This window comes from Strongylocentrotus purpuratus, unplaced genomic scaffold (assembly GCF_000002235.5).
Source record: "Strongylocentrotus purpuratus isolate Spur 01 unplaced genomic scaffold, Spur_5.0 spur5_contig_870, whole genome shotgun sequence".
NCBI classification, from domain to species: Eukaryota; Metazoa; Echinodermata; class Echinoidea; order Camarodonta; family Strongylocentrotidae; genus Strongylocentrotus; species Strongylocentrotus purpuratus.
The window spans coordinates 848,203-875,116 of NW_022145580.1; the positions used below are offsets into that span (position 1 = coordinate 848,203).

General features: G+C 35.7%; 1 protein-coding gene across 3 annotated transcripts in view; it reads right to left on the minus strand.

Moving 5' to 3' along the window:
• LOC115920570 overlaps positions 1-26,914 on the minus strand; it is a 73,950-nt gene that overhangs the window by 26,729 nt on the left and 20,307 nt on the right. The window contains exons 1-4 of one of the 3 annotated variants that reach the window (XM_030976542.1): positions 21,298-22,389; positions 18,559-20,482; positions 15,131-15,160; positions 721-825 (exon numbers count right to left, since the gene is read on the minus strand). In XM_030976542.1, the coding sequence (XP_030832402.1) occupies positions 721-825; positions 15,131-15,160; positions 18,559-20,482; positions 21,298-21,341 (2,103 nt within the window). In that variant the 5' untranslated portion in view covers positions 21,342-22,389. Of the gene's footprint in view, positions 1-720; positions 826-15,130; positions 15,161-18,558; positions 20,483-21,297; positions 22,390-26,914 lie in introns of those variants that run through there. The other 2 variants (XM_030976557.1, XM_030976549.1) reach the window with 2 other exon arrangements.

Here is a 26,914-nt window from a genome sequence, read left to right on the forward strand (position 1 = left end):
TTATATATTATATAATGGAAATGGCTTTTCATTATATATTATATAATGGAAATGTGCTTTTCATTATATATTATATAATGGAAATATGCTTTTCATTATATATAAATAATGAAAGTGTGAATTGTGATTATTTATAAATAATGGCAATTATATATAAATAATGCAAAGTTCTTTGTCATTATTTATAAATAATAAAAATGTGTTAAGAATTATATACAAATAAAAACGTACATTTTCATGCATTATATGTAAATAATGGTTATTATTTGTTAAATAATGATTATATAACATATAACTTGTCTATATAATTGTTTTACAAACGGCGCCTCATAATACCCCCCCCCCTTTCCCACTCTCTCTACCCATTTCTCCCAACTACCACCCCAATTCTACATTCTACCCACTATTGTCCAGTAAGCTACACAAATTTAGCTTGGTGGTCTACAAAATAAATGATACTCACCTCGGCAAGAGAGGGCAGTATTGCAAAATGTTATGAACATAGGAACACAAATTTAGCTCGGTGGTCTACAAAATAAATGATACTTACCTCGGCAAGAGAGGGCAGTATTGCAAAATGTTATGAACATAGGTTGATGTTCTTGTTTGAAAGTTTAGTTAACTTGTGATGAGTGATGGCAGAGAGAGGGGTAAACCAGCTCAATCAATGAAACACACACACAAAAAGACTGCATTGTGATTAAATAAGATAGAACATACCTGTGCAGGTCCGTTGTTGAATGTGACACGTCTTTTTGCTTTAGTTTTTGGTGTTGATTCGAGCTCTTCTGTATCTGACAAGCCTTGGATCTGTATCTGGTATGACTGCAGAGAAATACATAAAGAAATATTCAGTTAGATGGGCTGTATCATGACATAGTACTCATTTTTACAAAGTGTTAAAGAAGAGAATAATTAGAATATGATTATGAACAGAAATTATGAGATTGCAGAAAAAAGGAGATTTTTTTTAAGAGAGAAGAAGAAAAAAACATGATTATAGAATTCATAATCCTGAAGACATTTCTGCAAACACTACCCGGCACATTATGATTACACACAAACAAATGGAAGAAGTAAGTTGTAAGAAGTTTATTTGATGAATTGCATTCTTTGGCCAAAATATTTGAATACGAAAACAAAACACAAAAACTGAGTATTATTTGTTTTCAGTTTGCCTGCCACAAGTATGTGGTTGAATTTTTATGATCCTGAATGGAGTGATGCAGTCTTGAATAAATAGTGAAACCTGTAAATAAACACTGCTCAAGGGAAACAGGTTTTTTTAAAGACAGGTGGTCTTTCAATACGTACAGGTTCCTTCAGTACAGGTTTCAATATATACAAGGGAAGTTAAACAAAAACGGTCTTTATAGACAAGTGATCTAGCTATACAGGTGGTTGCTAAGGCAGGTTTGACTGTAAATACTGTTTACAATAAAATTACACATCTATACAATACGTAATTAGAGTTAGGAATAATTTTTTTCTTTTTTGCTGTTCTCAGATGACATGCTTTTCCCTTGCGTGATGAGATCCCATGATGCGACTACCAGCAGTATAAGGCAATGTCGATGAAAGATGCATCAAGTCAAAGTCTGTTTGCTGCCATCTCATGGCAATAGTCTCATAAGTTATTGTGGTACCCCAAAACAATTATTGCATCAAGAGTGTAAAATTCAATTTGCAAACTCAATAAATACAGCTGCCAGATTTTCAGTTTACATGTACCTCAACTTGGATTGAAGGCATAGAGATATTTTTTCTGATAATATGATTATATGAAATTAACAGTGTTTCATTGTAAGCAACACTGATAAAAGAGAACATTTTCTCAAAGTTACAATACTGATATTTAGATGCACCTTATCAAATGATTTACATTAATTAAGATAAAGAACTGTACTTAGATATTTGACACAGTTTATGAACTGATACAAAACTCAATTAAATAATGGAATTTTTCATATTTTAGTTACAATAAAAACATTTTATTCACACAAGGGTTTATAAATTATTTTCCCTGCAAGTGAATTCCTAAAAAAGATTTGTTAAAAATGTGCTTTCTTGTTTGTTTGTAGAAATTTACAAATCAAGCATGCTTATTGTGCATATATCCCAGGTTAACTTTATTTGAAAAAAGTGCTAATGCCCTGGGACTATGTGTAACTAATACCCAGTAATTCTCACATGGCAGATGAAAGCCAACTTATAGGCCTACATTTTAAGCCAATCATAGACCTAGAATTCAATATGTGATATTAATTCATTAATGTTATTGTTATAGTTCAAGTGATTACAATCAGAGAGGGAGAGTTGGACATGTATGCTTAAAAAACACTTTTTTTCTCACCCACCATGTCTGTTCATGGCTTATCACATGTCAGTAATCGGTAACGGATCATGTGGCCTGTAGAATGTCAGGAGAAGTCAGTGGCTTTGAATACAATTAGTGTCATTACTAAGGGAAGCCCCTCTAAAACCAATCTAAAGAGACTACAGTCTACTTTCCAAGACCTTGGTCTGAAAATCAACACAGATGTTTTCTTCTACAGATCAAACTGAAGACCTATAATTTTTTCTCTATTTCATTAGCTCATTAAATTAAATTGAAATTCAAGCCTTTTTTAATCATTTTTAATATCAATTATTTTAAAATAAATCTTTCGCTCACAAAGGTAAAAGACAATTAGGACACTAGTGTAGACTATTTTTTAAATAGTGTAGGATAAACCTAGCAGACATTTCAGGAATTATTAGAATATAACAGGTCAATGACACTATACATGTAGATAGGTAGGCTTAGACAATTATTTAATTACCCTCTCCATTAATTTAATTACTTGACTAATTAGACAAATATTTAACTCTGGAAGAGAAGTGTTACTGATTTATCAAGATGGAGGATAAGCAGAATGGATAGGGGGATTAACAATTTTTGTTTTAAAGAATGCAGCCCTGGGATTAAAATGACTCATTTCCACTATTCATACTATATATTTTTTTCTTCCAATCAATATCCATGCTTTGCTTTTGAAGCTATTGCACCTGTTATCTACCTTTTGCCAATGTTCATCTCTCCCTCCTTCCCTCCCTCTATCAGATCCCCGCAAAAAGACCAGGGGGTGTTTCACAAAGATCTTAAGATCATGAAATTATCTCTAAGTTGGACTTAACAATTATGGAAAGTTGTTAACATCTATGAAAATATTTAGCAAAAGTTATTTTAAAAGGCATAATATCCTGATTCAAACCATTCATATTTTCTATTATCAAGGAGATTTCATGTTCTTAATGTGGAATTTATAACAATTCTAAAATACTTGATTTTTTTATTTTGAATATATTTATTTTACGGCTACAAATGACTCTCCATAATTTTTAAGTCCAACTTAGAGTTAAGTTCGACTTAGGATCTTTGAGAAACACCCCCAGTAGTGTTATTGGCAATTCATAGCGCCTACAGCCTTCTAGCAGGCAAGCACTCAAGCTTTGACTACAAAATTTGTTCCAAACATTGTATCCCAGTCACGTTGTATAGTATGTAAACATTTCTTTCTCTATGAGAATATTAGGTTTCCTGAAGACATTTCAATCACTGCTCTAACATTTGATTAATTACACTGTTTGTAGTGAACCTCATAATGTGACTGATCAATCAGTCAGAGTCTACACCGTTTGTTGTGTGAGTGGGAGTATAATGAATTCATGTTGAAAGGAAAGAAATGTCACATGACCTGACTTCAAAGTGCTCACCCTTTCATACCCTTACTATAAGTACACCTGATACATAACTGTAGTTGAAAGATCAGAAGTTCATCAGCTACGATAAAATAAAAGGATAGCAAATCTATAGGTTCTTTCATGACTGATGTAATGTATTTCAATTTATACAATTTGGCTGAATTAGGAAGTTATGGAGCCTGGGCAAAAAACTTACCAAAAACAAAAACATCAGAAAACCATAAAAAATAATCATGTATTTCTCCACCGTGCAATTTCATAAAAATGATTACATGCGATAATTACTTGTAAAGAAAAGAAGTTTCTGTCTTCCAATAAAATCAAAGCAAAAATGGTACCCAACCTGAGAATCCCTAATACAAACATTGTCTAAGCAAGCAGGTTGTCTAGATGTAAGAAGGGAATGAGAGAACGAAAAACATATATAGCACCTTTGAACACAACTATTATTCCTTCTCCTTAAAATTGATTTATTTCCAAGATCTGACCTCACTATGATGCTAATGATTTATAGTCAGTTGAGTGTGGAAGATTATTAATAAGGAATTTATATACACGTCAATGATGAAGTTTTATTAAACAATTTTTAATGACACCATCACAATTGAATGCCATATAAAGACTCATTAATACCTTTTTATAGCACTTTGAGATATATCACAGCAGAAGAAATCAATCAATTGGTTTGATTTTCAGTGTCACCATCTTCATAGCTCAATGGATAAAGCAATGGTCTAAAGAAGAAATCTATATTCTGAGTATTAGAGATAACGACCAACTTGTATTATGATACAATGAGAGCTAGAAAGGTGTTAGCTCAATGTATTAATCTCTTAATACCCTTCTGGTTCTCAGGGAATGATATGAGTTTAATGCAGTCTAGCATAATAGTTACATGACATGTACACTCTGTTTTGACTGAGAATTATAAAACACCCTCTAAAAAAAAAGACATTACTCTCTCCCCCCCCCCCCCCCACCCCCTCCCCCCCCCCCCCCCCTCGGAAAAAAAAAAAAGAGGAACAAAAGAACATTGGATTGTTGATTTGGATGGGAGTGATGTTTAAAAATAAAGATGTTGTATATAATTCTCAGTCAAAATAAAGCTTTTTTATGCTACAAACGCTATAATAAGCTCCTTTTGAAGGACGGAGAGGTTGGATGTTGGGGGGGGGGGGTGTATATATCCCTCCCTTCTTATTCTTGTACATAGGCAAGATGGTACACAACTCAGACTATGAGTCACCTCACAGTTTCTTCAAGCGCAACGTTATTTTACGACTGTGCAAGCAGACCGCGTCATGCCTCGCTTGAGTCAGGATTAAAAATAAATCTCATTAGAAAAGCGCGAGATGCATGTGTGCTATACATGTAGGGACAAATAAAGGTGAAATATTCAATAACTACATTAAGGTTCAAGAACTGGAATTAGACTTTAAATGTGGAGTAGTTCAATATTGACTCGGTCCAATATTTATTTGGGGAGAAGGAATTAAAGTGGAAAAGTCCTAATAGAATCTTGATATTCACCCATTGCACAGCTCTAATTTGCTCCCGATTCATTAAACATTACATGTAGATGGTAAGATGTAGTCATCTTGTGTCATGAGATGCACATGCACTAGTTATAAAATTAGACTACTATAATTCTGCTGTTTAGATCTAGGAAGGTGTGACTGTGAACTCAGTGTTCAAGTATATAAGTCAATGCCCTTCTGGCTCCAAACAGATAAACCGTCTTAAAACTGGCAGGATTATAAGATACTGAGATGTGAAGCATACACTTTGCATCACCATTTATTTAAAGAATGCTGGTGTTTTGCCAAATCATATCTGAAAGAGGCTCTACCAAGCTATTTTATATTTAATATTTTAAATTTGTTTATCGCATAATAATTGATTTTTTATCAAGTTTTGAGAATTCACTTGAAATTTGATGGATTATACAATGAGTTTTAGGATATTTCAGTTGACAGACCAAACTCTAGAGACTACCTTTAAAATTGACGCCTAGAGCGATACGCCCTATATACACGGATGTACACTGATGCTAATTCTAGCAGGTTAAACAGACCTTTCGTGAGAAACCAAACCTGACTCATTCATTCTCTACCGGAGTGAGATCTGTTAATCATTCATGGGAATGTCATGCATGAGTGAACCTCCCTATCATATCAACCTCAGTATTATATGATAAGCTGCTCATGATCAAATTTGTATTTCATCATCATGGATCCACCTAGTCATGGGTGCCTGCCTAGTGTATGTCACAACATGGTGTATTTTAAGAGCTAGAAGGGCATTTACTCTGTATTAAAGTTAAAGCCCTTCTGCTTCCAAACAGCCAAGGTATGTTTTAACACTATCACTTGCATGAGTAGTATACGCTGTAAAATTAAAGCATAAATCTACGATCTTGGGTGAGATAGTAGATGGTGTCTTATAGAAGTGAACAGAACCAAAACAAATTTGGTGAATAATGTTCTTCATGAAATACACCAATTTGATTAAAATACATCCACCTTCATTACTCGCACACTGTATTCCTTATTTGGGATGATGCAAAATAAATCGAAAGTGTTATGGATGGCAATGCAGTATACGTTGAAAATACAACCTGAGTGCACAGACAAAAACTGCTTTAAATATGTAAAAGTCGTTTTTATTTTAGTGTTACTATGTAGATGTACATGTATGAATTAATACACTTCCAGATTACTTCAACAGTTTTTGCACATGTAGTACATGTAACTTTAGAATGACATGGCTAACAGGTAGGCAACAATCTTTTTGGTTGTTTCCCTCATTATCCCACTTACGTCAAAACTGCACCGAGTTCACAAACAAGGGCTTTCTAAAGTATAAAAGAGAGATCACAAATTTGAGTGAAAAGGACATAGTATGTAGGCTGAGAGCAGCTGCAGCATTGGTGACTAGACACTACCTGTCTCTTTGCTCAATCAGCTTTGACATTCAATAAGTTAGAAGGATGAGAAAGACGGCTAAAAACAGATGGGTCTTTTGGTTTGGGGTTGAAAATGAAAGACTTCCAAGAGAAATGAGAATTGGCAGGACCAAGCGGAGGAGTCTATCTGGGTTATTTTGGGTGTTACCGCAAAAAGGCCCGTTCCGGGGTGCTCTATTTCTGACTGACTGACCTGCCTATACTGTTTAGGGCGGAAGAAGGTACTTCTAGGTCAACTCAAAACTTATTAATGATCAAACATTGAGATGGCTACAACTAATCATTGAAATGACTTAATGTTAGGGTGAAATTTGATAATTTTGGACCACAACAATTGTAAAAATATTATTATGACATCAATGCATTCTACTAATTACAGGAAATTCTTACTGAATTTATAGGTTCAACCCTGGACCCAATATCATATCTAATCCTAACCCTAAACATCACTTAAAGCCTTAAAGAAATCTAAGACCTAACCCTATTAAACATTTAGGTGATGAATATAGAGCCTGGAGAAAATGAAGCCAGCCAGTACAGTGTACATACAATGTAGTAGTAGGATCCCCATCAATATATGATAAGCATTTCCAAAATTTTCATTTGAAAAATGTATCGATTTCTGTCCTCTATTTAGGTGAAAAGTGTCGTTTAATTTTTATTCATATGAATGAAATCATCAAATTAGCCCATTATCATCTGGGACCTATTTGAGCTTAGGCCAATCACATTTGAAACATTACATCTGAGATGTAGGATTTTGACCGGTAGGGTATTTGGCCTGAGGTGACATTTAATCCCGATCTAATCCCAAGTCATTAGTCACCAGTCAAAAGACAAGGTATACATTTCAACACATGTGACCCCTAAGGCATGACTCAGCAAGTTCATTACTGCTCGCCAACATGGCCATCAAGCTTCTCACCTCAACCATGGACTCAAGCAATAATGAATGTATTCACATCATGCCAAGATTGCTATTTATGCAATCATTTATGTATTTACATCATACCAAGATTTCTTTAATGTATTCACATGATACTAAGATTGTTCTTTACACACAATCATTAATATATGATCATAACAAAATTGCCATTTGGGTGATCGTTGATGTATTCACATCATACCAAGATCGTAATTCGGGCAATCAATAATGCATTCATAGCATACCAAGATTGCTATTTAGGCAATCATTAATGTATTCACACTTATGTAGATTGCTGTACCATACTGTTTGCAATCATCTAAATACAAAGATTATTCCATTTGCCAGGAAGCAATGTGAATACAGAGATATAGGATTCTATCATTTGCATTTAAGGTATTCACAATCACATCACACAAAGATATATTGGCTGCCTTAAGTAATCATCTCCATATTCAAAGCAGACACAGAATTTTATTGGTTTCTGTATGCAATCATTGATGTATGTATTCACATCAAACAAAGATTTCTGATTGGTTGTTGCATGGCATCCTCTATTCATATCATCCAACGATTGCTACTAGCTTAAATGGTTATGTGATGTAAGGAAGACAAGTTCACAGCGGTACCAATAATCAGTAGGTATAACCGCTGGTAGCTGCATAGTGTTGTGAATGGAATGCCTGACTAAACCTCTGGATCCACCCAATTTAACATACAATCAAATCTAGATCTACTTTTCGACAGTAAGTCTACCTGGCCTGCTAAGAAAGAGTGATAAAAGGATTGGCCTCCAGCAGGTCATCATCAGGATTAGCAGCTAGAGACTAGTCCTTTCTCTCACCAGACACACACCGCCGCGAGATGAAAATTGAATTATTCACATCTCTAGAGGTGTGAAGAAGCACCGGGCCTTAGGGGCCATGCAGGCAAACAGTGGTGAAGCATCTTCCAATTGTTTGTTATTTCATTTCTAAGGTAATGGAAGCGAAGCACTACTCATCGCACGTCCCACGGGATAGTGTCTGGGAAACAAGAATAACTAAAGAAAATAGGATAAGAATGGGTCATAGATTTATAAATCTAGCCAGCTTGGTGTGAAAATGTTAAAATTGACAAATTCTAACAGAAGTTTAAATTTCCAATACAGCATCAGTAAGACAAAAAATTGGACCATGAAGACCAAAAGGTTCCAAACATTAAAAAAAGCATGATATTTTAAACTAAAGCAGCAGAAAATGGGACACTTGGAGTTGATGGAACCTCACAGTGTAAATAAAGTGTCATATTGAAACTGGGTTCTGAGCTGATCTGATCTGAGTTTGGAATACCCATCTCTTCTACTGATGTCTTTACCATAGGGCCCTATCTGAAGGGTAATGTGTTTCTCAATCCAAAGCTCAGATGCTGGATTCATCTACCAGCATTCTATTCATGGGTAACACACTCAACAAATTTAAAAGTACAACGTCTGTGAATTATGTTATGTGTGAGTCACTGTCCAATGAAATTGAAAACATGGACTGTTTATATGCATTCTCCCTGGGAGATGAGAAGAATGTAAAGGTTACAGTGGTTTTCAGGTTTAGTGGTTTAGTAGTAAACAGGTAGTGGAAGAACATATCTTTATCTATTATTTCATGCTCATGATGAAAACTACATGTATACAAGATATGATTAAGTTTCCATGTATGTTAGTCAATATTCAATATTAAAGATTTAAGATTAAAATTTAAACTCATTTAAACTTCAAACTTAAGGAAGCAAGATTGAAGTTTTGTTGTCCTTATATAATTTTTTTTTAATTTCAACCAGTATTAATACAAAAAAGAGACCCCAATTTGTTATTTTTAGCAACAACTCTGTTTTTAACTTTCAAAGTTGTCTTCATTTAAAAAATATATTTCTGCATAATAGCAAAACCATAAATACCAACCAGGGGGGGGGGGGCATTTATCTTTTACAGAGTATAGTGATAAAGGATTTGTCCATTACCTTGCTCTAGCACTAGCTCTAGGAGATTAAAATCCTTTCCTTTTACCAACCTTTCCTTTGTCTTCCTCTTATTTTGAGCTAATCTTCCTGCCAAGGCTTACAATTATCATCTAGCTCAGGTCTAGGCCTTTGCTTGCTATTAAAGGTAGCATCAAGTTTGCACTCGTCCAAAAGAGAAGACGTGGGTTTGTACTAACACTGAAAAACAAAATTGTTACGACAACTTAAGTATTACCATACAATTAATCTTTAGTCTCCCTTTCTTCACAATGAAATTATATAAACTATCGCATGAGAAAATACATCAAATATAAGATACATAATTTAGACACCCTAAATAAACTATTATTAAATTGGACTGCCATATGCCAACACAGAGGCTGTATGATACACCATCCCAACTAACCACTACACAAAAATGGTCCTAAAGAAAAGAACATTATACAAAATATGATCTACAGAATTCAACCAATGGAGAACTAAGCCTTTAAATCATTGATTAGAATCATTAATGTACCATGAACATCACAACATGGTACCACAAACATTGCTACATGATATCACAGATGACCTTAAACAAATGCCTTTTCTGTCCTCCAGTTGAACTGACAATATATGCACATCTTCAGGAAGCAGTCGTCTAAACAGAGTGTTAAATTTTAAAGAGTTTTGGATGTGGTTTTTCTCTTTTAATCCTGCGGACATCATTTATGATAATGAGTCATTTGAAAATTCACATTTGACGTACATGTGAACGCATTTAATCTATAGTAAACAAGCCAAATATAAATCTTACAAACACATTGAAAGATTTAACCATCTGCACTGATCGAGAGCCAGAAGGGAATTAACTCTAAGAAATAACATATGATTAAATACCCTTCTGGTTCTTAACAGCTAGACCTAGCTATATGTATGTAGGTCTACATATCAGCACCTGAAGAGAAACAACCTTTTCATAATCATACAACTTATACATAATAGGACATTATATGATACAAACCTAATTATAATTATGTCAGATCAGACTAACTAGCTCTTAGCTAATCATGTATCAAATAACCTTCATCACAAAGTGACTGGTTCATAACTTCATACTATAAAGATCAGCATATTAATTGCTTATTTCTGTGAATTCTGAAGCCCATAAAATGATAATTAGAGAAAATATTACAAGAGTTAACTTCGAAAAGAAAGACCAGGGGAAAAAAAAGCTTTATCTTTTATAAGCTACCTTGATACTCATTGGCTACTTCAATTATGAAATAATCCATTCCTTTACATACGACATAGCCCTTAATTTGTCTGACTGCATCAATGCCTCTACACCATATGGTATGAAGGACTCTGTCCGTCTCGTTAAATGAAATGATTACTAGAGCGTCTGCTGGCCACTGTGTATTGCAATCCAACGTCTCGTCCAATCATTCCTTCATTCATTCATTCATTCATGTGTTTGATAGTGAGAAGACTGAGCTTAGTAGTAGGTTATTAATTAGCAGTATTGTGAGGATGAGTCAGCCACATGGTGAGCTTCCAACCACATTAAGGTCATGAATGGACAACTGTGTTGCGATGCATACCTCTTAAACCTCTTTTGAAAGTTTATTCCTAAAATTTGAAATTGAAAACTTGAATCATAACAATTCATGAATGCATGACCAATCCTATGTATGCTCAAGATTTAATGTAACAGTGGTTTGGAAAAATGTGTCCATATGTAAACACGTTCCAATGATAGTAAACAAAGAGTTCTGTCATAAGTGACCTCAGGACCTTGCATCATTTTCTGAAGCTCCTTAAATTCCCCAGGGACCTATTTTCTCTTACTGATGGTCCCTATTATTTTTCATAAGGAAATAGCCTACTTTCGTAAAAAATATGTTCCAAAGTTGCTTGTTTTCAGAGTTGACAATTACATAATCTCTGATACAGAGCGTACTAAAATACAATAGCCAGGTTCTGATACTTAATTACATGTATGAGTACCACTTCTTTGTTTTTTGTTTAATGATCTTTGGACTTCTATCTCTGATCTTTGTAGTCTATCCTTAATTGCCTTAGTTATAAACTCAGGAACAATACCAGGAAGAAACAGATAACTCGGTTGGACCTCACTTCTACTGATAGTGATACTATTCATATCACAAGGGAACAACTTTGACACTAATCTACTTAATTACTGATTACATTTTGAGAAAAAAATAACAGTAAGAATTAAGAAACAGTAAGTTTATCATTAGCTATTTTCCCCCACACTGTGTACTTTCTATCAACATACATCAACTACCAAATCCAAGATCATATTCATCTTCTTATCAAACTATTATCTCGAGTGATACTCCCATAAGAAAAAGTCTGTAAATATAAATCTACAAAGTACTCATATTTTGCATATAATCAAACACCTTCTATCCTGGATAGTCTTGTAAGACAGACTGTAGTTTTAACCAAATTTCTTTAACAGAATGGTAAAATTTATTAATTTCTTCTTGTCCACACTTTTTAACCCCAAAAAAAAGCATGAGGTTCCATGTTCTTTTATATTTTTCTTACCAAACCGAAAACTGAATTTGTTAAAATAAAGTTTAATTTCTCCATGCACGACGGAGGTTCAAAACAAAAAATCTTGACGAAATCAATAGGTGATACGTAGACTTTGTACGTATCACCTAATTAAATTGCACTGTACTAAACATGTTTGTTACTTTACTGTCTAACAGTAACACTTGCTAAGATTCTTCTACATTCATGCCAAAGAAATAATATCATATAATTAAATGAAGGGTGTGGGGTGAAAGGAATGCCCCCCCCCCCCCCCCCCCCCCCGAGGCAAGACTCTAGCTTAATACTTGGCCTTTGAGAAAGAAAAGGGTAATTACAAATTCAGCTTCCCTTTTTACAGCACTGTCATGTCCTAAAGAATCTTCATTATTTGATCAACATGTAATCTTTTGAAATCATAAACTCATTATGGTCACAAATAATTTATAGCCAATATCATGCACATTATATTTGCACTTGTGATTTCAGCTACCATACTATACAAGCAAAAGGAAATGAGCTCAAAAATTAATGTTTGCTCACAAAATGACAAGGCAAATTTTCATCAGTCACGTAGATAGTGAGGTGAAAATTCAATTTTTGTGAGAAATTACTTCTTTTTCCTGTTTTTCTCAAGTTAGTATAAACTTGGAACATGCAATCATCATGGTTCCAAATGGTTTGTAAGATCATAACATAAACATAAAATTGTGTTCATGGACTATATATGTACATGCATATAGCAGGTATTAGATGGATTTTTTTTGTTAAATACCTTTAAAAATACATGGGGCCAGTGACAATGAATTTAGTTTACAGTTTATAGAAATCTTTAAATGTTCAAATAATCATTTGGACTCTGGTCTTCAAAGCTAAAAGTGCAAATGTGACTTCAATTATCACTAATCCTGGTTGAATCTTACTCTTGACAGCTCAGCTGATACAATCTATTTCCAGGATGTATTTCATCAATATCTTCTGATGAAGATATTCTGTGCCGCCCGCCCCCCCCCCCCCCACACACACACACACACACGCACCTACTTCACCAAGAAATCTTATCTAAAGATCAGACTCAAAGGCTTATCAGTCATCCATTTCCAGGATATGTATGATTATTTTCAAAATATAATGGCATAATTTTGTTTTTTAAATCAGATACAAGAATTTTTAAATTAATGTTAATGTGTGAGAAATCACTTCCTTGTACATTAAACATAAGCCACCAAATTGGAATCTTCATTATTACATACCTGTATGCACTCGTGCATTTTGTGTAACATGCCCTGTTGTATAAGGGGGAAGTCCCTCCCTCTCTACCTCTCTTCAACGTTCACTATAATGGGTTCGATATCTATACAATTCTTAAGGAGCACCAAAGCACAGAATCTCTCCTTTGTACCTTCTCTATATAGCTAATATTTAATTGTTAAATATTGTCGTCTTTCTGGGCGTTTCCATCCAAAAGACCTTTGTAGTATGGTGTTTCAAACAGGAAGAATGCTATTGTGTGTTTGCATACATTGTACAAGCAGTGAGAATAAATTGACATCTGTAAATAGAGGATTTTGGTATCAATAAGGCATGGGACGAACATTAATGCCTGTAGTACGTTCACATTATGCCTGCATGTATATCTCGGCAAGTCACATACGAAACCAAGTGAATAGATATCTCATTGATATATAGTAAATTTGTAAATGTCACAGCAATCTTTTCTAAAAATAATCGCCACACGGACATGAAACTTGAAAGAAATGGACAATAGTTGCCCTTTCAATACAATATAATGATTTCAACAAAGTTTTTACCAGCAAGCATCTAAAATATTTGAAATAAGATATGATTGCATCATGAGCTTATAAATACAATGTACATGTCCATGTTCATGTATTAAAATCTTTTAAATAGATCTGTTTTTAAAGAGCAGATTATATGAAAGCTGATATATGTTTAAAAAAATTCCGCTTTTATATAGCGCTTAATACATCTATGATGTCTCTAAGCCTCCACCAGTTGTGTTAGTTGCTATTTAAGGCATGAATATTAGTCTCCCTAAGCCCATACATTGTACATACATGTATGATGTGTTTATACTGAGTAAGATGATAACAGCTTAACATCTTACATCCAAGGGGTCACAGGGGGCATGTTTTCTCCCCTCCAATAAAAACCTACTGAACTTATAACATGTTTTCATTTACTGTGCCCCATCATCCACACCTTTTTACAACACCTATGTGTGTTCAGAAATGCTTATTCTATGCAATCTAATACCATCATTCCATATACTCAAAGTATGACACACTTGTAAATATGCATGTGATCGAAAATGCATGACAAATTAGCAAGTTATCAGAAGAACACAACAGGTTCTTCACAATACTGCAGACCATTGGACTTTAAGGTTTTTTTAATCATTAGATTATATTTGGCATAATAGTTAATGCATTGAGCAAAATAAAGATTAAGTTTCTGCCTCTGTTATCAATGTAATAATCATTACCGGTAATCTAAATATTTGCCATATTTGAATAAAACTCAAGTGAAGTCCTCAACAGCCAATGTAGGTAAACTCCCACTTGACAGAGCTGCAGGTACAGGGTCTACACGGAGGGGAACTCCTGCATTGCAGGGTACTATCAAATTATCGAGAACAGTAAATACTGATAATAATAATGAAAGAAAAATTCACATCTTAATTCTCTATAAATTTTAGACAGAGCATTTTAGTCTTTCATCTTACAATTTGGCAAGTAAATTCAGGGCCCACAACTGCGATAATGAAACAGTTGTAATCTTTTCACAAAACAATTTCATAAAATTCTGCAGCTACTTGAGAGGTTCATGTAGTTTGGAGTAATATAATATGATGCTATGGGATTATAAGGATGATATACCATAAGCAGCAGCAAGTAAATATTTATGATTGCTTGGTAATTAAAGAAAGTTGTTACCTTTGGTTTTCCCCTTTTCCGTGAAGATAACTGCAACATAATTGAATGTAAACAATACAATGAATCATTTTTCTGAAATTACATTTAAATAATACAAAAAGGAAATACAGGATATCCATTTAATATCAAGCACATGAAAACAAAATTCTGGAAAAACGCAATGATTACGATGATGACAACAAAGACTTGGAAAAGTAATTCATTTTGCTGTATAAATATTACAGACTATAAGCAGGATTCAGTCATAATCATTGAAATAAATATATGTAATATCTTTGAGAGTACACGGTACATGTCAGCACAATAATCAAATTACAGGAGGCCGGAGCTCATGATGTTGAATGTATTTGCTACCGTTGCAGTCCTACTCTGCAAATAGGAGCTACCATTTCGTATGATGTAATAGAACTGTTCATTTATTTAGTAGCTGCCTTTGCATTCCTAGTTTTCCTACTGTGTAAATATGAGCTACTATTTTCTTGGATTACTTCCTCAATACTGACCATGTATTGCAGTATGACATGAGCAAATGTGGTCATCGGTATCGGTATGTGTTTACTTCTTTCCCTATGAAAATCAGTTGACCCAATCTCCTTTCCAGTTCTATAGTTTACAAGCAGCAGTCATTGTGTACATGTATGTAACACTCAAGGAGACAAATGACAACTCAAAATAGAATAAGAGAAAATGTAATTTAAATTCTTTTCTAAAAAGCAATGAACACAGTCTCTGAAGAGATTAATGCCACAGAAACCAAGAACATGGTCATTGAGACATGTTCATATGATAATAGATGAGTGTACATCTCTCTCCCGACTGCCTCTAATTGAGAGGGACTTGAACATGAGTGGAATACAAACCTAACCCCATATAAACTATGACTAACTTTCAGCTTAGCTAGCTCAAGGCTTGCATGCCGACTGATCATGTAACATAGAATTGTATCTTTGGGAGTCAGAAGGGTGCTCTCAAAAGACGATATCGAACACAAGGTAGATGTGGGACTAGTATAGCATATAGTAATACAAGTTTTCTTTTCTCCCTGTTCTTTCTTTGGGTAAATTTGGTTTTCTTCTCATTCTTTCTCATACTTTACATGTATCTACCCAGAAGCTAAGGTGGAGCATGGATTAGGCAATAAAGGGGGAGGAGGGGGCGTATTACTTATTTAGAGAATACATGTGAAAACTGAAAAGGCTGTTGAATGAAGGGTTGGTGATCTAGGGGGTCACAGCATCTTCTTTTTATAGTAGTGCCCTCCCCCCTCCCTATCTAATTGAGAGAGGGGCAGTCTCTCACTCTGTCCTAACTAAAAGTTAGCTACACCATTGAGATTTGGTATGACTAAGAGGTGAGCTAATGAAACATCACCTCAACAACAAATCAAGTGGAAGTGATTCCTGCTCCATTGATTGCCAATTTGATGAACTCTTATAAATCCGTAAATGGTCTGATTAATGGATGAATGGTTAATTCCATTGATGAAGTATTGATGTGATGAAGAGTTGACGCGATGCAGTCAGTAGAATGGGAGGAAACTGGTTTAGCCTCAAGGGATCATGGGGGTGTCGGGCTGACATAGACGTAACTACAAAGGGAATTTGTCATTTTAAATGAATTGGAATACATGTACTGTGGTATACCCTGCAGATGGCTGGATGTGCACTTTCTATACACTAATCAGGACTGGTTTGTAATATTGGTTTCACATTAGTCACATGTTCTTTCTTGAACACATGAAGCTTAATGAACATGATTGTGAAACCGCATAATATATTTTGCCTTTCTTTGTTTGTCGTTCTTATATTAATTCACAAAAATACACGTACATGACTAACGTTCTATGGTATTTGATTTGTGGGTTTATAAATTACTTTCCTTCCTTCTTTTATGCACCAACCACAGTAATAAAGACATGTAGTTCTCCTATATGCTCATTTGAAAGTATATGAAAAATAATGAGATGAACACAATGTAGGCCAACGTACGAACTTGCAAGTAAATGTGGTCTCTACTTTACATCACATACACTTGCCTTTCTTATAATTCATGAATTCACTATAGATGCAACAGTGACTATTAAGCTGCATGGCAACCAAGCCAGTTTTTAGGACATTATAAAAATATATTTCATGAGGTTAAGATTCTATAGTGCTCAGCTATAAAGTAAGCAGTGGTCTGAAACCATGGTGGGTAGGTAGTCTGCAGGATAGATAGCACATCCCATGTTTCCTTTGAGATCCCAGGAGATACTATCATAACTTGAGTGAAACCCATTTATCTTCTCCTCAAATCAGACATATATTGAAACATGATAGTTTATGCATCCTTGATCTTATAAACTACTTCCTCTAAATTTGTGAGGGGAAGGGCAAAGAAGAGCGAGTTTGGTTTAAAGTCTGGGGCAATAAAGATGAAATACCCACATTAAGTTTCTCTTCTCTTCTCATAAATTTTCTAATATATATATAAATATTTTCCATGTACATGCACAAATTTCTCAACATCCAATTCCGCCTCCCCCCCCCCCCCCCCCTCCCCAGCCAGCTAGTCCTGTTTCTGTCCCATGAAACTTGAATCAAAGCACATAAAAATTAAAACCTAAATGTAAGTGCATGAAAGTAGTTCTGTCAATAACTCAAACAATTAAAATCTTTACATTGTAGCAGCCACAATCCATTACTTTTTAGCCCTGCCTATCTCTCAGTATTACAGTAGATATTCTTAACGTTGCTAACCTATATGTCTTTTTTAAATTATCACTTTCGTATATTTATTATCAATATAATCTTTAGAGGACACTTTCTGTCATGACAATATAATGATTTACTGCTTTTCCACTACAAAGTGGTAACCATGGATACAGTAAGGTCATAAAGCGGTCCTAGTATTATTTCCTATTGTAATCACCATGTTAAGAACACAAGCGTGTCAATAACACTTCTACTGCTCTCAGAAACAAAGACAGTTTAATCTCTCTGGGTTAGTCTAATGGGTAACTGGTCTCTATACAGGGAAACCTAGGGAATTAATTGCATGCCTAAATTGATTTTTTAGTTTAGGTTGGTCTCCTTATTATTATTTTAAAAAATCCAAGTACATTATTTTAAAGTACATGTACATCAATGAATTTCCAGAATAAATGGACAGCTAAATGTCTATAATACTATTATGCAAACTAGTGTTACAAACAAGAAATGTTGGTAACATAAAACTTCTGAGAACATCATGAATGGCTCAGATTCAGGAAAGTTTCATGTTGTGAATGTAGTCAATAACTGACATGGGCAATGAATTTTCACAAATCGCAAAATTTCTTTCCACATGAACAGCTGTTACTCATTATCATGCCACAAAAAGTTCTGTTTTAATGGCATGTCTTCTACTCGTTTTAATTAAAAGAAAAGGAAAGAGTTTTGACCACTTACCGTATCATCTGGAGAATGTTCCTCTCCTGAAGATGACGACTGTTCCGTTGAATCATCATCACTACCAGCTCTGGTTTCACCAGGCATGAACCCTCCAATGTTGAATGATGTATCATAGCCTTGATCCTCTACAGAGTCCTCAAGCTCCTCTAGAGTTCCACGAGCACTATCAGGCTCGTGACGAATGTCCTCATCATCATCCTTATCATTCATCAGGTCGTAACCACCCACAGCATCCTCAGAGTCATCGGTGATGTCCGAGTCATCCGGTTCAAAGTGCGGAGGTTCGTCATCCTCGCTTCTCTCTTCTTCATCTTCTTCTTCTTGATCGCTGTCCAGGGTTGACTCTGGTAAGGACATGGCCATGGCAAGGATGTCGGTACTAGCTCCACCACCACCACCACCACCACCAGAGGTGATTAGACCACCACCACCATCACGACTCCTAGGAGATACATCAGACGTGATGGCTTCTGCTGTCAGGTTGATGCGATTCTTAGAGATATCATCTTCCATAGAGGGTGTAGGGGAGAGGAATGAGCATGATCCTTCAGAAGGAAGATCAGATACGATATCAGGTCTCTCCTCCTTGGATCCAGAACTCAGCTCAGCCACAAGTCCTGCTGATTCCACTTTGCCAGATACGGTAGCTCTTACAGGTTCATGGCTCTGTGCTTTGACTTCTGGAAAGGGAACGTCTTCAGTCTTACTGGGAATGTTCTTAGAGGAATATGGTGATTGGCTTAACGCTTCATGAATGTCATTAACTGAATACTCATCATCAATCGATTGTGTTTGCGGCTTTTTCGTGTCTACGCTTCTTTCTTGAGCAGCGGCGTGATTAGACCTCCTAGATGGCACCTCTGGAACATTCTTGCGCCGACTGCTCTCAACATCCACATTCAACTTTTCTGCATAATCAATATCAGGCCGATTAATTGCAATAATATCTGAGGCAGGCATCTCCTTTTTCTTTGGTGGATCTACATGATGAATCTCTGCATCACTGTACTCCCGAGAGAATGGTCTCGCCGACTGGCCAAAACTCCATCTTCTTGTGGAAGCACTGGAATCCTCTGATTGCCTTGAGGAGCGATTTCTCCTCATAACAACCTTAGAATCTTCAGCTACGACAGTCTCCTTATTACTAACGTCCATTGGTATGGCTTTGGTAGCTTCTACATCTCTGTTAATATCTCCATTCGCTTTAGGAAGAGAATCCTTTAATCTGTCTTCACTAGGTATATTTGCCACAGGTGGTATATACTTTGAATTTATTACTTCATCACCATTTGAAGCGGAATGTGATACATTGTCATCGGATTCGAATACCTCTGACGCAGAGTCCCTGCGGATACCAACCCCAAACGGCTCTCCAGATCTGTCCACATTTTCATGGATGCGTTTCTTGAAGACCGGAGGACTTGTAGGTGGGCTACTACTGGTCCTTCTGGGACCTGTTGTTGCCCTGCGTTGGATAGGAGGGCTACTCGCAGCCTCAAACTTCTTGAGGACATTTGTGAACCTCTTCCTTGGGTCTTCTCCATTACCCTCCCCTGAGCCTTTCACCGGCACACCTGTAAAGTCCCCGCTTAGTCGCTGTTGAACGTTTACATTATACTCATTGCTGGCAGGTCTTGGACGACCATGAACTGACTTTGATTCTTTGTGTCGTAGTACAACCCCAGACAGTGAGGACTTGGCTGCATTGCTAGCATTGCTAGTTGCGGTGTTGGCATTGATGTTATCGGTTGTCTTGACTAGTCTTGGGGCAGGTGGAGGCTTGCCCGTGGTGGTTGACTGCTCCTCAAAGAGATGCCTTAGCTTGCGTACATTGGAACTAATGGTAGACTTCTCACTGCCGCTTGGGTTACGACTGGCTGTTACTGCAGTGGACATGTTGATGTCAGCCAGGTCCCAGCACCTGAAATGAGCAATAATACAACAACAACAAATTAATTGAATATATGTTTTTGAAATTCTGTATTTAATGCTGATAAAATAATGCAAAAAGTGTTATAGGCAAATTGCACAAGAGCTTCAGATCATGAAAATATAAGCCATGAAACAAGTGAATCACAGCTGAAACAATTTCAAAATTAGCAATTTTCAATCATTTCAAGTGGCAAAATGTTCTGGTTTTACAGTGTACAACTTCTGTTAGAAACTGACTGTAAAATGCGAGATGAATTTTGGCAAACGATCTGAAAATTTGTCAAACAATTCAAAGGAGCATGGAGATATCTCGCTGGGAATAAGTTGTATGATTGGATGGAACATGTTTTGAATTTCTACATGTATTTGCATTTAGACATACATTTTTTGTATAACATAATACAACAAACTATATAAGAAAAGCATTTCAATACGAAAATACAAAAATAAGGCTGGACAAGGGAGTACGTTACGTGTCATTAGCTTAAGCCAGGCGAAGGTTGTGAAATCATTTTATAAATGTACCTTTCTGAAACTCAGCACAGGATGTAAATTAATAACACTTGGTAAACTTCTGAAAACATATTACATAGTTTAGATTTGAATAAAGATCTTCCTACCACACATTATTACACATTTAATTATCATACTGTGGGACAAAACAAAAACATTGTTTAAAAGTCTGCTTTCATATACACAGGAATGTGTAGTGATTAAAGATTACCACAGTGCAATCATTGAAGACAGTGTGCTAACAAAGTCAATTCTTTTCTAACCTAGCCATTACAACTATTCAAGACTTACCACTCAAAATCATTTTCAGACATTTCTTCATCTGATGACGACATGTTTCCTAAATCAATATCCACTCAGTACAGGAATAATGAAACGGTCTTCACTGACCACCTACATCAATGTCCACTCAGTAGGGAAATAATGAGATGGTCCTCACTGACCAGCTTTGCAATTCAACAACTCTATATACACCATACAATATGTTCTATTCCTAAAGTATTTATAGGATAGCATGTATTCCAAACAGATCCACTATAATCCCATGTGACTAACTGCCTTTCAGCATCTAGTGAAGACAGTAGAGCAACAGCATCCAGACTTCCATATGAAGCCTGTGAGTGCTACTGACAGCTGTGTATGGAGTCACTAGTGATGTACTGACAGATCAGCATACATAGCTAGCCCGGTCGGTCGCGATACATCCGACGTCATGTGCAGTATGTGACTACACTTTTATGCACACATGAATAAAACATAAAGGGCTGACTTGTACGATCATTCCTCCTGTGCAATTTACGCGATTGCATTTGCAGAACTATACATGTCCAAAATGTCAAACAGCACAGCTGAAATTGAAGAACATCATTCGGTATTACTTCTTTACAAGATACGACAGATAGTATAAACAGCAGGTCTCATGAGAACAATTCTGAACAATCTGTACGATCAGACATGAATATGATGCCATTTAAATTCAAAGGTTCTTCATGCACAGCTACATGAATATCCACAACCATGAAGGTCAAAGCCAGAATTACCAATGGATCAAAAATTGTTTGTCCTTTCTCAGCAATTTTTTGCTCGTCTAATTAGCAGGAAGACAATGTAGGTCTGCATGTTCACACCAATATCCTGTATACTTCCTAGGACAATGAAGTATCAATTAAGAAAACATATTCCACTTCCGTTGTGACTCCCAGGCAGGCGATATAAACAAGTCCGTATTGTGGATACCACTCTCTCTCTCTCTCTCTAGAATGTGCCTTCCGATAATATTGCAGAATAATATAAACCTATATAGACGCACATGCCAAGAATTACATGTATGTCTCGGAGCTTTCTTGAGAACATGTCCAAAGCGGCACACCTAAATGATGCGATTACTTCCGACTAAGGTTTCTTTGATCCTATTAGATATTCAGTAGATCGAGTGTGCGTATCTATGGCATTGGTTCGCTGATTTGGGGCCCTATTGTAGAGATCTGTGAGAACGAATGCAGGAAGTTTGAAGTAAGGTCTAAACAAAGCAAGAGCAAAGCAGAGATAAAGGACATGCTTATCACCGTCTTTGTGGCCTACCTTGACTGCATGCCCAGGAACATTAATCCTATGATTATATAATGTGCACTAGCTGAATAATGTAACAATGGCACAATAAGGGTGATGTTTGAAGATGTAGTATGATTGAGGCCAAACATCAATTACATTATAAACAAATAAACACAAACTATCTAATGTCCAATTGTTCTCCTGGATCCTCGAATATCAGTTATCAATCCTTCTACAGACTGGGTTTCTATCTCAGACCCTTGTACACAAAACTCAATGACTCATAGAATGTAAGATTCCAATTTAAAAGAAGTGATACACAAGTAATCAGAACTTTCAAAGTTTTCAACATGTCACCGAGGATAGGCCTGCATATTTCAAATTTGACAGATGGACCGATTGCTGAATGGCATGGATGAGGCCTTTATGATACTCAAATATTGGGGCTTTCACAACAACATTGTCTGAAGAGGAGCTCCAATGAAAACTTGCAATCCCAACATAAATCAAACAGAACTAATTGCAAAGTTCATGGATCTGCACAGATCACGAAGACGCTGGTTTCATGTACTGAACGTATAGACAAATAAAACAAGAAAAGATGGCTGACACAGAGAAGTTCAACAGCTGCCTAGAATGTATTGAGACTGTGTACGATGCAGATGCTAGTTGAGATCTTTAGGAGATCAGTGCTTGATTGAAAAACTGCGATCTTGATATCAACTGCAAAATATCCACACAGATCACTCTAGAACTCTTCAGAAGTGTACATGTATACTACAAACAGATCTATAGAGAAACAAGTAACGTTGTCCAGCCGCCGCCGAGGATGTACATGTATAGGACCAGGTCTGATCTACTAGATGTTGAGGAGATGAGCGATGCTGGAGACGTTTGTTTACTACAGGCTCTTCCAGCTATAGAGGAAACAGGATGAGTCAAAACCACAACTAGTCTACCATCAACAAGTACACAGTCCCAGGCCAGGTCAATTCTGGTTATTAATGACTCCACATTAGGCACGTGCTAGTACTAGAGTGATACAAATAGGTTTGACATGTGTTTGTTTGATAAATAATAGGATCAATGATAATAAACAAAACACAAATTTTAAACGAACTATAAATGTTGGCAAAAGATTTTTCAAGAAGTAAAAGTGGAGTTCTATCAAACTTTTGAACTTATGCAGGGAAATTTTATGGCAATGTAACAAAAGGACTGTGTTTTGGAGTGTCTAGCTGTAACCAAAGAAACTTGCATATATCAAAATAAGCAAGAAAAATCCACACAGCTATGAATTTTCATTCTATTCCGCATTTCACTATACCATTTTCAAAATATAATGAGAATGAAAGCTTGAATTGGACACTCCTAGTGCATCTTAATTTTATGTACCTGTAGGAACTTTCTTGTGCACATTTTGTATTTTTATACATGTTTATTCATTCATGTGATTTCGAATTTTCCAACAATGTCTTCTTCATTATTCCATAGCACGGAGACATTGCATCTCAAGTGTCTATCGACCAAGACTATATAGGCAAGACATGTCTGTCAGTCAGTCTGTCTGTCAGTCAATGTAGTTATCCATAAGGGCAATGAGAAGGCAAGCATTCTATTCTAATCTTTCTTTGTTTGTATCTATAGTCCTGACTGTCATGATACCACAGATGGGTTAGTATATATTACAATCATTTATATCAATTTTCAGGTAAACATTGTGGTTGGAGAAATTTATTAAAAATGTATAGTCTAAAAAGCAGACTTCATGTCAAAATATTGCATTAGCAGAGAACAGTAAATGCAGTTTTTCATTCAAATTCATGACTTATTTTGTTTCAATTATGTTGATTTCATAGCAGAATCAACAGAAATTTGTATGGACTGAAGATTGCTAAAATATACATGTATATATATAACTCTGCTAAGGTTGATAGGTAGAATAACGATGAAGATGACTTGACTCTATCTACATATACATACATTGTAGAAGGGAAAGGGTATACCCTATGACATTCACTCGATTAGGATTACTTGTATAAAGTGCTGTTTTATGTCTATTTCAGCATGTTGGCTTAACGAACCACCCCTTCTCCCCTCCCTTGATAATCTTATCCCCCACTCCCACTCTGGCTCATCCTAAATATTAATTTCCACGGTAACTCATGACCTTTTAATTTTGCCCATGATTCCCCAAAATCATAAATGTTAAGTCGCTCCTAGCTAAACCTGCCTGTCCTGTCGGCAGTCCAAAGTTCCCCCACAACATCAATATGAGTCACGTAAATTATGATATTCGGAAACCCCTGCTCAGTCAGCTAGCACTGCTCGCAAATATGCCCGCTCATAAATTATGTCCACGGGTCTTAAAGGGAAAGCCAACGTAAATTATCAATTATTCTGTGGTCAACCAATAATAAACAGAAGCTTTTAAACATATTACGGAACAAGGCCACCATAGATTTGGTCAAATGTCTATTTTTCTTGGATCATCTTGATGGTCAATGACCCAGATGATTTCTTTCAAAATATTTTAAACTGCTAGAGAACCTGTATTAAAAGATTTAAAACTTGCTCTCCTTTGGGGGTTACTAATTATTGCTCTGAGATTATGTCAAGATGAATATGTGTACGTGTTTATATGAATTATGAGCTAAGAAACAACATGTCTACTTTCAAGTCATTTTCAAGTGAAGTAAGCATACTGTGACACCATCATGTTTCAATCCAAACTTATTGAACTTTTGAATAAAAAGCAGGATTCAAAATTCAAAATTGTAAATTATATTTTTTTAACAAAGATTAAATATATTTAATATACCTTTGAGATTGCGGCACATCAATAGTGCAAATAATGTACACTGTAGGCTACAGGTATACAGGTGTTTTATCATCCAATGGGAAGCGACATGAAGAATATTTTTGCTACAAATTGGAAATAGTTTTATCACTCATAAGACACCACATAAAATATATAAGAAGTTATTAACCAATAAAATATTAACATAAAAATGTTTTGAGCTTATTTTTTTCATTGAATGTAAATACCTCATGACAGAATTTTTGTTATCTCAATTTGAAGATTTAAAGTTTGAGTCAAAGCATGGAGTTATGTACATTATGTACAGTCTAAGAAGTTCATACATGTATGTACATACTCTTTATGAACCCACTACCCCCTCTCCCTAAGATCAGAGGGTGTATTTGATCTAAGAAGCTCCCACCAGCCAGCCCCCTTGCGTGCGTGATCTCATCAGAGGAACAAGTAGACAACCAATCACGACGTATCGCAATCCCAGATTTGGGTTGAAATCAGAGGAAACAGGGATTTTAACTGAACTCAATACGCCTACCAATGAATCATGTTTCTATAAACTGAGTAGAGTTAAGCTTCAACAGCTAGGGCTAAGGATTTGGTCTTAATTCCATGGGCATGTTGGAGAGTATTCTACTGCAAAAATCGCAGCTCTTTAATAAATTGATAATCATTCTAAGTGGTTACAGCTCATATCTAAATATGATGCAATTCCACCCAGACCAGACAAGAATATTCTTGGCTACGTTTCTCCAAGAAACGCATTTCTGGCTATGGCAACAAATCATCCTTTAACAAACTGAGGGATAAATCAGTTCACTTTGAATTTTTAGCATTTTTAAAAGTAATTCATGCTAGGGACATGCCTCTTTACAGCTGAAATTATTCATTTCACTTCAAAAAAAATAACTAACCTCTTTAAAAGTGATGTTGAACAATTGCATTATCAAATTTTAAAACGAGTACCTATCATGAAATTTGATCAAGACTCAAACTACGGCAGTAGTAGTTTCCATTGCATACATGTAGATGCTAGAGTACTTGACATCTTTCAAGAAATATAAATGTACAGAAAGTAATCCATTCTATATTTAAAATCAATCTTTTTCACTTCAAAGCCACACAAAGATTAAAAGAAGAGGAAGTGCTATCATGTAGTTTGCTATGCACCAAGATAAATGCTTCATAAAATTTTATGAGTCAAAAACAATCAAATACAGTCAGAGGCAAGGGCAGCATGTACATGTAGTTCTCTTTGTTCATATCTAAATATCATCCTGATGTAAACATATTGATTGGGCAAGCTAGGACCCACTTAATGAGCAGGGTTTACAGGCCATATGCTGCAATCAAATCTTGATTACAGCATATCATTATCATACTAATATATCTTAAATATATGTAGCATGGATGATTCCAACTAGTTGCTATGGTAACCTGATATGGCCTTCACATGTTCCCTTTTACTGAGGGTCAATCTCTCTTTCTTTCTGAATTTCACTCAATAGAATCACTCTTGACATGTCAGGTCAAAAACATGAA